This window comes from Populus nigra, chromosome 8, assembly GCF_951802175.1.
Source record: "Populus nigra chromosome 8, ddPopNigr1.1, whole genome shotgun sequence".
NCBI lineage: Eukaryota > Viridiplantae > Streptophyta > Magnoliopsida > Malpighiales > Salicaceae > Populus > Populus nigra.
In genome coordinates, this window is record NC_084859.1 from 19878999 (window position 1) to 19892169 (window position 13171).

A 13171-nucleotide genomic window follows, 5' to 3' on the forward strand; every position below is an offset into this window, starting at 1 on the left:
TAACCATTATGATTGCCAATAGATTTGTGACAGTTGGAGATATTGTGTAAGAAATAAAATCTGATCATAGATTGACGTAATAACCTAATGTTTGAATTTCTAGGTTTATGATTTAATTGCACAAGTTACTGGACTGTTTAGAGTCAAGATTTGATCAAACCATCTTGACTTGATCGTTGAAATGGTCGAATTCTTATTAGGTAAGAAATTAAAAAGAGAAATTGATTGTTTTATTTCTTCCTTAAAAATGAAAAATAAATAAATTTGTGGGTCAATCTCATGACTCACAAGTTAATTTAGGGAGTGATAACTAGCAAACTTATTTCAAATTATGTATTTGAATTTTTTTATGTTTCAAAAATATTTTAAAAAAATTAAATATTTTTATTTTTTTAAATTTTGTTTATGTACTAATATTAAAAATAATTTTTAAAAATAAAATATATATTATTTTGATATATTTTCAAGTAAAAAGATATTTTAAAAAATAATCTTTTTCATACCCACAAACACCGCCTTCATTAAATTTAATAATCATGGCTGCTAATAAATTTGTGATATGATTGGAGATATTGTATTAGAAATTCCTATATATATACATACATACATATATATATATACACACACACATATATACATGTGTGTGTGAATATATACATACGTGCGTGCGTGCGTGTGTGTCTGGGGAGAGAGAGGAAGAAGCAAGAAAAACGAGTGTATACGAAATAGAAATGTGACAAGAACAACAAGTGTATACGAAATAGAAATGTGAAAGAATTGAATACTAGAGGGGACGTCGACATCAAGTGATGGACGAATTGTGCTTGTATAATGTTAAATGTCCATGACAGGTTGCATCTACCTTGGAAGGTCTGCAGGGATTGCGACAGCCATGCCCCAATTGACTTCCATCGTTGTTTGCCAATAATGGCACTGTCTACATGAAATGAACTGAGAATCATCTTTTTCACATGGTGTTTAGAGATCATCCTCGATGGCGATGATGCACAGCAATTCTGAACTTAGTTTCGAATGCAAGCATGTCCTCAGAACTTAGTTTCCTATGCAAGCATGTCCTCGAATGCAATTGATTAATCTGGTGCTCGACCCATCACTCGAGCCTTGTGTCAATTCGAATCCCAAGTTGAGTCTAATTAGTATGATTTGAGGTAATAAAAATTAATCAAATATATCAGCAAATGAAGAATAATCTGATGTACTGGGGAAATCTGAAATACAGTGTTGAACTTCATTAAGATCTCCTGGTTTTTTCACTGTAATCAACTCCATTGTTCTCCTACACTTCAAATTCATCAGTAAGTAGAAGCATTTTTCCAAGCAGATCTTAGTAAGCTTTGAGCTGGATTCTCACGAAGACCAGCACCTTTCCTATAGAGGAATTCACACAGCTTAGACGGACTGGAAATTGGCATTCAGCACAATAATAGACCCACTGCATTGGCTCTCTTGTGGTCTCACAAGCATCACAGTACCAAGCAACAGAATCCAGATCTTCTTCTAGTGCATAAGCCAGAATTAGAGGATCATAGTGGCATTCATGCTTGATGGTAGATTCCAAGTTAGCACAACTGAAGTGCAGGTGGAAGTCGCATTCATTACATCCCAGAGCAAGGCCTTGGCGAGGATGAACACAAGCATTGCAAGGATATTACCAAATCTTACTCTAGTCTTTTTACTACGACGGTAAGGGATTTCTTGTACAGTCTCTGTGCAGTATACAATACCCAAAAAATGTTCATGACTGTCATGCTTGTAGTTTTTGGGGTCAGGACCTTCACTTTTGTGGAGACCACGAATCGAAGCACATGAAAAGTGTACCTCAAATTTGCAGGAGTTACAATGGAATGAAAAGGCAAAACAATTCAGATCACATGCCATGCATTTATAAGAATGTTCCTGTGCCATGAGTATTAGATGGTCTTCACAGTTATTAAGTGGATCTTGAATCTCTTGGGGGAAATCGACGCATGTTTTGTGAAGGAAGATGTCACAAGAAGTACGAGTATAGGTTAATCCCCCAACAGGTACTTGGCAAGCTCTGCAGAAAACATTAATGTCCATCTCTTCATCGAAGAGGAGAAAGGGGAGCTGGTGGTTGAATAATCTGAACTCTGCCATGTTCGATTTTTCACTCCCCCTTTCTATTTTTCTGGCTCTCCCTCTTTCTAAATCAATTGGCATCTGCTCAAAATTTCCCCTTCCTATGTCTTGAGTCTTTGATGAACTAGCCTCGATATCCATCTCACTTTCATTTCGATTGGATTCTTCTCTGACAATCGAATAGATGGGGTTTTCAGAAAGGAGATCGGTATATATAGAGGGCGTACCTCAGGGTTGGAACAACTCATTTGAGCAACAAAGTAGCAACCTTCACAATAGCAGGCCCAATCCCCCTTGTTCACTTTCTCCTCGCACAGCAGGAAACCGCTGTACAATTCATCCGAATCCCTGATATCCAATGGAGATGTTAGATAGAAGGGATGGTCATGGCCATGATGTTGAACCTCACGAGGCAATAATCAAAACCTGACATGAAGGTAGATACCAAGCTCCTCACATTTCAGAGCAGGGCCTTTGAAGTATCACCACAAGCATCGCACCGACAATCAATAGACTGAGTGGCAGTGAACATTAAATGCTGTATTTGGTGATCGCCTAATTAATTTGTTGCTGGATAGGCTCGTGGTTCTTGACAGATTGATCTGAGAAACCTGCGAAACTTGATTGATTGACTTCAGACTCTTTTCCTAGTCAATTCCCAGGTGGAGTTGATAACTATGGATAGACCAGGAGTGCACTAGGATCATGTCACTGATTGTGTTTGATAAATCCATTGAGTTGAATCAAGTGTTCTCGATTTGACAAACATGACTTGCCATGTTCTGTACCAGTAAAAAGGGCAAATGTTCATTTTAAAAATTGATTGCTGGAGTTGATTATCATGGAGCATTTAACGTGTAAGAGGAGGATATTTCCATTAATGTCATAGCCTTGTGCGATTGGATAGCTGTAGACCCCGGATGGCAAAAACACATCCTAAGCAAACAAAACTGAGTATTACACAAATCTAGAAGCACATTGATAAGCAAATCGTTTTGATTTTTCAAAAACAAAGACAAATGCAAGCATTCTATGATGTTTCAACTACAAGAAATTTCAATCATTTTCCTGTTAGTATTGAGCAAACATTTCTAAATGGTATAGAAAATTCTCAAATCCATCTTCTAATGCTTTCAGAATATGCTTCTGACGGCTTCATCTTAATTGGAATCCGCACAACCAGACCTGTCACCTTCCCTATACAAGGATACACCCAACTGAGATGCACAGGAATTAAGCATTCAGCACAATAATAGACCCATTGATTTGGGTCTCTTTTAGTCTCAAAAAGATCACAGTGCCATTCATCAGACTTCAAATCGTCTTCTAATGAATATTCAAGGGTTAGAGAGGATCATGGTGGCATTCATGCTTAATAGTATGAAACGCAGGTGAAAATCGCATTCGTCACATTCCAATGTAAGGCCTTCACAAGGATGGCAACAAGCATTACAAATGGGAATATCTTCAGTATTTATCCTGACCTATGGTGACCTCTCAGAATAACCTTCTAGTTTAACAGATGCACGATATTCAATGGCCGAAAAATGTTCGTGACCCTCGTGCTTGTACTTTTTTGCATCAGGACCTTCATGTTTGTAAAGGCCGCTTATGGAACCACATCGCAAGTGGACCTCAAATTTGCAGGTACCGCAATGGTAGGAGAAGGCAAAATTATCTAGTTTACATGCAAAACAAATAGAATCATGTTGTTTTGACAGTAGGGTGAGAGGGTTTTTATGGATTTCTTCAGGAAACTCAACACAGATCTTGTGAAGGAACGAGTCGCAAGATGTGCAAGCATAGGTTATGCCCACAACAGGTCCATGGCAAGCTAGACAGGAAACGCAACATCAAAGAGGAAGAGGTGGTCATGGTTGAAAAATCTGAAACTCTACCATGTTTATTTCTTCACTCTCCCTCTTTATTCTTCTGGCTCTCTCGTTCAAAATCTTTTACTATCATCAGGTCCAGATGATCCATAGGTGAACGGACTATAACCGTGTTTTCTGATGTCAGTTGCCTCGTCCCTCCTCTCACTTTCCTTCATATCACATTTCTCATTGACAAGAGAATAAATGGGGTTTTCAGAGAGCAAATCAGTACAACGAACTCGTACCTTAGAGCTGGCACAACTCACATGAGCAACAAAGTAGCAACCTTCACAATAGCAGACCCAATCCGCTGTTTACTTTCTCCTCACACTAGAAAATCGCTATATAGTTCATCCGAATCTTTTACATCCATGGGTGATGCAAGTTTCTCAAGAAAGTAGAAAGCTCTTATGACCCATTGCAAAGAGACCCGTAACAAAATCTTTCAAGTTAAAATTACACGACTGGAGAGGAAATCAATACACTCCAACAGGCATTTTATACTCACCCCTGCTTTTTGCAGATTAGTTTATCACAGCTACTAGCATGCTAAAAGATAATGTAATTGCAGTGAGGCGTTTCAAATATAATGGATCAATGAAACAAACATGATAATAATTTATGATCAATCTGAGCTGCGCAGATGAGGCAAAACGATCAAAATTTGTCAAGAAAAATTGCTCTGATGCTAAGCAACAATTTTGTCAAATTTACAAATCCTCTTTCACTACAGCACACTCATCCAACCCCTGGAAGAGAAGGAAAAACACAACTCCATGTATACTTAGGTTTCCAATGACAGTGTCACCCCTTCCTTTTTGTCATCGATGTGCGGCGTTCAGCTTCTCTCTCTGCTACCAAAACATGGAACTCTGGCCCAAGCATCTCATCTATTCCAAGATTCAGTGTGCTGCTCAAGTCAACAGTCTCCAGTATCACTTCTAAAGTTACATTAAAGCCTAAAATTGACAAGACACGGATAGCATTTGCTAACTGACATATGCTCCGCCTCGTCTCTAGTGGCATTTCTTTGGTTGTATTGGATTTGGTGAATTGTTGTTCAGTATTGTTTAGTTGATCCTCTACAATACAGTCCCTGGCCTCGACATGCTCACCAACCCAAATGAACCCATTACATCCTAGTATCAGGTCAACTCCATACTGTTCCAAATGATGGAAATGATGTTTTTGTCTTTTCACTAGATATGGAGGAATCGTGAGCAACTGACCCTTCTCAAGCTGTCATGCATAAAAATATCACTAAGAACAAGAATGATAAAAATGGCATAAAATAAAACGAAAGACTACGCTGAATATTGACTTCAACTGAGGTACCAATCAGAGATAATAGATAAGAACTATGTGCAGATCAATTAATCAGTAGCATTTGTAACTACATTTTCAGAAGAAGAAAAAAAGACAAAGCAGGCAATAACATTAGCATGTTAAATTAATACCCAAAAACTTCCAAAAGTGCCAATTTTATTTTTTTTCTCATTTCCATTAATTTTCCTGATATCCTGTTAATATCATCCTACTTATAGATGGATATGCCAGATATCCTCACGGGGATTAAAAATGTTATTAATATGAATTTTCTCTTTAGGGTCGACATTGATATCATTTTCACTATCTTTTTACTGCCTCAACCTTGTGGGGAGATGTCCAGCTTGGTGGTCAATTTCTATGTGAAAGACTAGTTTAAGTGGACATTTTAAAGGACACAATTATAGTACCCTTCAATTTGTGATTCTTTATAATAGAGTAATAGACAAAAACGGAAAAGTTTGCCAACCCATAAAAGCAAAATAGAAAAGCACTTTGGATGTAAATCAAACCTTTCCATACTTCTGACTTCTTGCTTGCAATTGTATGCCACCATCATTCTGAAAATTACGCACTTCACCCTGAAAATGAGAAAAAAGATAGTTGCTTATAACATTTACTTATGCATTTGCTTGACTTTTTGATAAAACATTGGTCGATCACGCAGGAAAATCAACAATGCATGACAACAGACTTACACACACAACATCATTCTCCTCAAAAATACTGCGCATGTTGAGTTCATCCAATGCAGTTCGCCGCCTCTAGCAATCAAAGATATTGAATGCACACATATTAGCAAAGCAAGAAATAAAGCCCATTTCAGATTCTAAATATGAACAGATAAACCATTATCGCAATTGAACAAAAGATACGCAGAGGAAGCTGCGGTTCTTCTTTCAGTTTGCCAAATATTCAGGAAAAGCAAACCAATTTTACACAACAACTCCTTTCCTCTCCATTTCAATCATCCAAAGATGTTATTATTATGGACCTTTCTCTTATGTTTCCAACATGGTCTTTAAATAACGAATGACTTCGTAAATCAAGATACAAAATCAGCACCAAAGATATGCATCTAAAAGAAGCATAATAAAGAGAGGGTTGATACCTGAAGCCCATCAGGTAAATTCATAGAAGAAAGCATCAAAACAGCATCTTGGCTGAAATTAATTTCCAATTTCCACCGCTTTTGCGCTACCTGGAAAACATTGATATATTCATGATAATTAAAAAAAATAAAACCCATAAGACCCATGAACGAATGAAAATCATTTTCAATCTTCCAAATTCCAATGATACCTCAACAACACGCCCCACTATGATATCTCCAATCTCTGGCTTGTACCTGACAGTCAATAATAAGTAATTAATTTTATTTTATTTTACCATTATAAAACAATGATGAATGGAAGTGATGTGATTATACCTGGCACGCAACGTGCGAACATACACTAATTTGTTAACACGCTCCACCACACCACAGAGCGTCGCCACCACTTCTCCGTCGCGCTCAGAGGTGCCATGACCCCTTCATTTAAACACAAGAAAGTTAGATACTTTAACAAAACATAAAATAAGAAGTTCAAGGAAAAGAGAGAGAGAGAGAGAGAAGCGCATACTTGAGGATGGTGTCTTCGTTGCTAACGGGGATGGTATCGGCGACAGTTACAGAAGCATTGAAGTTGGCTCTCAAATACAAAGATTCTAGCTGTTTCAGAGCTCTCTGCAACCTTATCTTTTGGGTTTGATTCAATGATATCTCTATCCCTCTCATTTCTCTGTCTCAACCCCACTAATCAATCGGATTTGGGGGCCGCCGCAGCTTCTGTTTCCGGGAAACAGAGAGGCTTTGATAGGATGAAGAGAGAGTTGCCCAAGGGTAGGGTGCTTCTCTCACTGTTTCTTTAGGAAAGGTTGGTTCTTTCGCGATATAACAGGAAGTGAAAGCAACGGTGCTGGTGCTGGTGCTGGTGCTGGTGCTGGCTAATTTCCTCTGAATTGAAAGCAACACTCCGCCGGACGTTGTCAGGTTGGCCGCCGACTGCCGGGGAGAAGGGGAGAGGGTCTGAGAGCTAGCTTTGAAGAGGTGAGAGTAAAGGGGGCGGCGAGCTATAAAGACCAAGTTTTTGTAAATTTAGTGAGTGGTAGTCCCTACTTGTGTATACAATTATGAATTGGCTCTTTATTTATGACAATTACATGTTAATCCCTCGACTCAAATAAATTAGGGGTTTCAATCAGATTCTTGCTCGATTACTGCTTTATCTGCTTTGTTGAGTTCTGTTGGTCGTTGCTAGCCATGACTTTGTGCTGTGCGCGTAATTTGAGAGTAAGCGCGAGAGAGTGAGGGCTGGCAGCGTTTCGTGGAGCCTACTCACAAGTGATGAGTTACAATTCACTTGTGTCAGTGTGCGCTTGCAATGTGCTTCCCTTTCTTACAAACTCTTAAAGAGAAAATTCAAAGTCGGTCCCTAAAGTATTCATAAATTGTCATTTAAGAAAACAATAAAATTCAATTAGGTCTCTAGGAAGTAGGGATTTTTAATCGAGTCCCTATAATAACGTCCAGGGAAGGAGCTAGACTTGATAGAAGCTTAAACGAAAGAGAACGGGCAGAAATGAAAGGGTTGGGAGACTTTGGTATGAACTCAAAGGTTCATTGAGGGAAAATCGTGTTGATGTGATCTTGATGAGTGTTTATTAAGGTTGCATGTTGTTTTTAAAATTTATTTTTAATAAAAAATATATTAAAATGATGTTTTTTAGAATTTTTTTTTTATTTTTAATATAAAAACATTAAAATCATTCAAAAATACCTCAAAAATCAATTTGATGACTTTCCAAGTGAAAATTAATTTGAAAAATGTAAGCTACCGCAATGTCAAGTGGGCAATAAAAACATCAAGTTTCAAGAATGGGTTTTGAATTAATACAGTTGCCGAGAAAATCTTGACAATTTCATTAATATGTGTATTTGATATTGTAGTAGTTTTTATAGTTTAAGAAAAATAGATTTAAAAAAAATAGATTTAAAAAAGATATGTGTTAGTTAAAACTGGTGTAGGGTACTAAAATGGACTTTTGCATGCAAAATAAAATAAAAAAACATGTTTATTCTGCCTTCTACAAGATAAAAGTTTGAATCACGGTGTGATATCTAGTATCATAAATAAAAACTAGCAAAAACAAGATAATTTTTATCTGTTAGAGACCGACTTGAAAAGGAGCTCGACTCATTGTATTATTGGATCAACTCATGGGTTAATGAGTCAACTTAGATGAATATTTTTATTAAAATGGTGTTGTTCTTGAAGTTGCCATGACTGAGTTGGATACGAGTTTTGTCAAATTATTTGCGTCATGAATCACCATAACTAGGTTAATTAAGTTTTATTAGATAAATGTTTTTTTTATTCAATTTAAAACTGGACTCGGATTAGAATTCAGGTAGTGGGTTTTGGGTCGAAATAGGACAAATTCATGCACGGTCCCTCGAATGTTGATAATTAGTAATCAATCTCTTTTGAATTTAGATTGTATTTTATCAAATTAAGTCTCATAGTTCAAAATCTAATTGATTGAGTCCTTGTATCCAGCCTTTGCTGTTATTCCCTTTAGATGAATGCTCTACTTGTACGCATGTACAAGAGGATTGAAAAAATCAATCATTGGTAAAATTAAAGATTAAAGGATTTGTTTGACCAAAGGTAAAGTAGAGGACTTGATTTGACAAACTTTCCATACTATATGAAATCGAAAGTGATTTTACCCGACTAAAATAGTCTAAATCGACAATTGACAACCATTTGGTTTCCTAACGGACCAATCAGCTTGGAACACGTACACCCACAAAACCCTTCATCAAAAAACACACTCAGTCAGAGAGAAGCAGAGAAAGCGAAACAGTGAGAGCGAGAGAAGTTCAGTGCTTCAATGGCGTCAGGAGGAGGAGGGAGTGTAGAGTGGCACTTGAGACCACCAAACCCTAAAAACCCAATCGTCTTCTTCGATGTTACAATCGGTACCATCCCTGCTGGTCGTATCAAAATGGAGCTCTTCGCTGATATTGCCCCTAAAACCACCGAAAATTTCAGGTTTTTCCACTCTCCTGTCTCACGTCCTTGCATCAAAATTAATTCTCGTTTTCATTTTTATCAAATTCTTGAATTATTTTTTTTTATAAATCTTGCAGGCAGTTTTGCACAGGCGAGTACAGGTAAAAAAAAATCACTCTCTTTTTTTATATAAGTTTTTAAATATTTTTTGGGTAATTGGAATAGTTAATCACATATCATGTAAATAATTTATTTGATTTTGAAAAAAAAATTGGCAGAAAAGCTGGATTACCTGTTGGTTACAAAGTATGTCAATTTCATAGAGTGATTAAGGATTTTATGATTCAAGCTGGTGATTTTCTCAAGGTTTGTTTTTTTCTTTTTTTCAGTTTTATATAATTATTTAATATTTTCTGTTTACTTGATTAGTTACTTACTAATGGAATTTTTTACTTGCAGGGTGATGGTAGTGGTTGTGTTTCTATTTATGGGCTTAAGTTTGAGGATGAAAATTTTGTTGCCAAACATACCGGCCCTGGTCTACTTTCAATGGTATCCATTTTTCTTGGTATATAAATGTGTCCCATCTTGTTCTTACTATTGGGTGATTTTTGCTTTTCTTGTTGTTATTAGAAGATAATGCATTTATATGGCTTGTATCATTTCTTCGATTCTCCACTTAGATTTTTCTCTGCTAATCGTCACAAATAATTTGACGCTTTAATAACTTGTGAGATCCTGTGGTGTATAACCAGTAAGTCTGTTTTGGAAACTTAGTTTTATTGACTTGAAATTTTGTCGTTAAGATAGATAAGATATGGGGTTCGTTCTTTTTTGAGTTAGTAGTAGTTTTTTTTCAACTTCCTTTGGATAATTCTTGTGTATAAGGAGGTGGAGTTTCTTAATGGGTATCTCGCTTAGCATATTTCTGTTTTACTGATAAAAGAATAGATGGAATGGCTTGATTTAAATCTAATCGTAGGGGAAAAACTTAAGAGGGGATAGTACCCATGTTATTCGACTACTTGTTGCCAGCTTCATAAAAACTCACAAGATTAAAGTCCTTATTAGAGTTGTATATTGCTTAGAATCTATGAGGTCAATATGAGTGCAGGTGCAAGAGCCAAGAATACCTCTGAGATGTCTCAAATTTCGTTATGCATGCTTTTCATAGTATGTTTATTTGGAGAACACCATGGGTAGAAATACTAACTTTGATGGGGTAACTTGAAGAATCATGACCAGATTTTTTGTTGTGACAAGGATTTCATCTTCATCAGTGTCCAGTCTCTAAATGACTTCAAATGAAAATCCTCAAATTCTCTAAACACAAGCTCCCAAAATATCTATGCAAGCGTATGTAGATTTATTATCAACTATCATTACCATTTGAATTTGAAGATTGTGCTTTATCACTAACAATGAAGGCCTCATTGTTCCATTTGCAGGCAAATAGTGGGCCAAATACCAATGGTTGTCAGGTACTCTCTTTCTCTCGGCTGTTAGATGTTCTGATAGTATGAAATAAATTGGTGTATGTGTCAAGCCTTGAATGGACCTTTTTCTGGCATTTCAAGTTTTCCAATTTGGTGGATTGGAAATTTTAGTAAGCATGGCAGTGAATATATTAACTTCATATTGCTCCATTAAGCTAGCTGCTTGCGCGTCCTATCATTAAATTTGCACTTAGTTGTTTCCCCCTCAGCTGCCTACATTTACTCCCAGATATGATTACACTTGGAAAGCTAAGCATGCAGTTTCTGTGTTTTAATTCCCCCCTTTTAGCTCCGCTAACTACTTCAGACATGTTTGATTTACTCAAGAATTGGGAATGGAATGGGAATCCTCATATAAAATATCCCATTTCTTATGAAATCCTAATCTTTGTGTTGACGAACCAATTGACAGAGCTCATGGAACAGAAATGCCCCCCATTCTATTCCTAATTTCAGGCAAAGTAAACATGGCTTGGGATTTAGCACCATTGCTCTGAATGAGAGTTCTCAAGAAGTTTCCTATACATTCTGCTGTTTTATCCCTAAGTTAACACACAAGCACTCATGATTATATTGATTTTGAACCTTCCTTCCTTGCAGTTTTTCATCACTTGTGCAAAATGCGACTGGCTTGACAATAAGCATGTTGTATTTGGGGTACGTCTTCAGATTTTCATTTAACATTCTTTTTTGCCTCTCTTTGCCCTTGTCATTGATCAGTCGAAAACTTTAATATTCTACCAGCATCTGAGATTCCTGTGTGTCATCCACCTCACTATGATTTCGTTTTCTGTCGTTATATAGAGGGTGCTTGGAGATGGTCTTTTGGTTATTCGAAAGATAGAGAATGTGGCAACAGGACCCAACAACCGACCAAAACTGCCATGTGTTATTGCAGAATGCGGGGAAATGTAGAGGTTGAGTTCAAGAGGAACATTTCTTTAGGACAATATCATCATCTTAATTGACTACTGACCTTTGACCTACCTAATGGATGGGTTTTTGTATTCCTTCTCAAAATGGTGGCGGGGAGGGAAGAACTGACTCTCTGAATGCATTAACTACAAGTAAAATAAATAAATAAAAAAAGAGTAGTTTTCATGTTTTTTGCCTCAGTTTCTGAAGTGAGTGCTAGAATGGATAATTTTTGGGATAGATGTGGAATGCTTTAGATTTTTGTATTTTAGGGTATGGTTTTGATTGTAGTTTCTGAAAAAAACTTGTGATTGGATAAATCTCGAGCACAGATCATTTTTATTTGGAAAAGTGCATTTTAGTCCCTACATTTCCCCAATATTTCCACTTCCACTCCCATTTTTATAACATCTTCTCTTTCTTGTACGTACCTCATTTTCTAACTATTACTAAAATCTTAAAATGTCAATGAGAAAATAAACTCTTAAAAAATTATTAAATGATATAGCAACACGTATATTTTTAGTTTTGAAAGAAATGTATATAGTTAAATCAAAAGTAATAATTAAAATAACTTTATTCCCTATTCATATTTTAAATGGACATCTCAAGTGGAATATGAATTTCCAACATTTTTGCATGCCTAAGTTTTATATAATACCGTAACTATTTTGAGATTGTAATACTATACACAAAATCCACTCCCCTTCGACTCAAACTTTGTTCATGGTATTGCCATGGGCGGCGGAATGTGATCGGTTCCTGTTCCTCTGGAAGTGTTTGGTGGAAGCTAGTTAGGGTTTTTCTGATCACTGATGGACTTCTTGTTAAGCTCCAAGGTCAGATTCGAGCGCCATGGCAGAGTCCTTTGATATACTTGCTATATTGACATCTTCAGATCTTAGGCTGCTAAATGCAATGAGATCATGGAATGGCTTTGATGATCAGCCTGAAAAATTCCTTGATCTACAATATTGAATTATGAATTACTGATTTTTTTTTTATTCCATGGTTAAGAGATATCATCAAATGTATATAAATTTTTTTTAAAAAAATCATTTAATATATTTACTTCTGCCTCAACCACAAATTCATTTTTTTTTTTTTTTGTTAATAAAACAATTGGATAGTTTTGCCCAGATCCCATTGAAAACTCTCTTGAACCTTAATTAAAAAAAAATTATAATTTATACTTTTTATTAAATTTATCATTAAAACTATCAGTGTCAAATACATGCTTAATGTCCTTTAAGATAGCATTTGGTACATGATGAAAATAGTATTGTCTAATATCCCGATTTCTATCCCTCCATCTTTAAAGAATAATCTTGTTATGTTCAGTTCTGTTTACTCGCCACACAAACCCTAAATATTTTTAGAT

The 13171-nt window shown here is 36.2% G+C and overlaps 3 protein-coding genes across 4 annotated transcripts; 1 reads left to right on the forward strand and 2 right to left on the reverse strand.

Moving 5' to 3' along the window:
• Positions 1–1313: 1313 nt before the first annotated feature.
• LOC133702008 (protein VACUOLELESS GAMETOPHYTES-like) lies at positions 1314–2139 on the reverse strand. Its single transcript, XM_062126193.1, has 3 exons — positions 1652–2139; positions 1494–1589; positions 1314–1389 (listed from the first exon to the last, which is right to left on the reverse strand). Exons 1-3 carry the CDS (start codon positions 2137–2139, stop codon positions 1314–1316), a joined length of 660 nt encoding a protein of 219 aa, XP_061982177.1.
• A 2454-nt stretch (positions 2140–4593) lies between these two features.
• On the reverse strand, positions 4594–7521 carry LOC133700542 (exosome complex component RRP4 homolog). The gene is made up of 7 exons (XM_062124103.1): positions 6944–7521; positions 6751–6852; positions 6624–6669; positions 6433–6522; positions 6020–6085; positions 5834–5902; positions 4594–5234 (listed from the first exon to the last, which is right to left on the reverse strand). Exons 1-7 carry the CDS (start codon positions 7096–7098, stop codon positions 4800–4802), a joined length of 963 nt encoding a protein of 320 aa, XP_061980087.1. The 5' UTR covers positions 7099–7521; the 3' UTR covers positions 4594–4799.
• Positions 7522–9168: 1647 nt separating this feature from the next.
• Positions 9169–12141, forward strand: LOC133701185 (peptidyl-prolyl cis-trans isomerase CYP22-like). Of its 2 annotated transcripts, XM_062125015.1 has the most exons (7): positions 9187–9418; positions 9517–9540; positions 9658–9745; positions 9839–9931; positions 10828–10860; positions 11476–11532; positions 11680–12141. In XM_062125015.1, exons 1-7 carry the CDS (start codon positions 9258–9260, stop codon positions 11788–11790), a joined length of 567 nt encoding a protein of 188 aa, XP_061980999.1. In that variant the 5' UTR covers positions 9187–9257; the 3' UTR covers positions 11791–12141. The 2 variants fall into 2 exon arrangements, with proteins under 2 accessions (XP_061981000.1, XP_061980999.1); XM_062125016.1 differs by lacking the exon at positions 9658–9745 and having other exon boundaries at positions 9169–9418; positions 9839–9947.
• The last annotated feature ends 1030 nt before the right edge of the window (positions 12142–13171 follow it).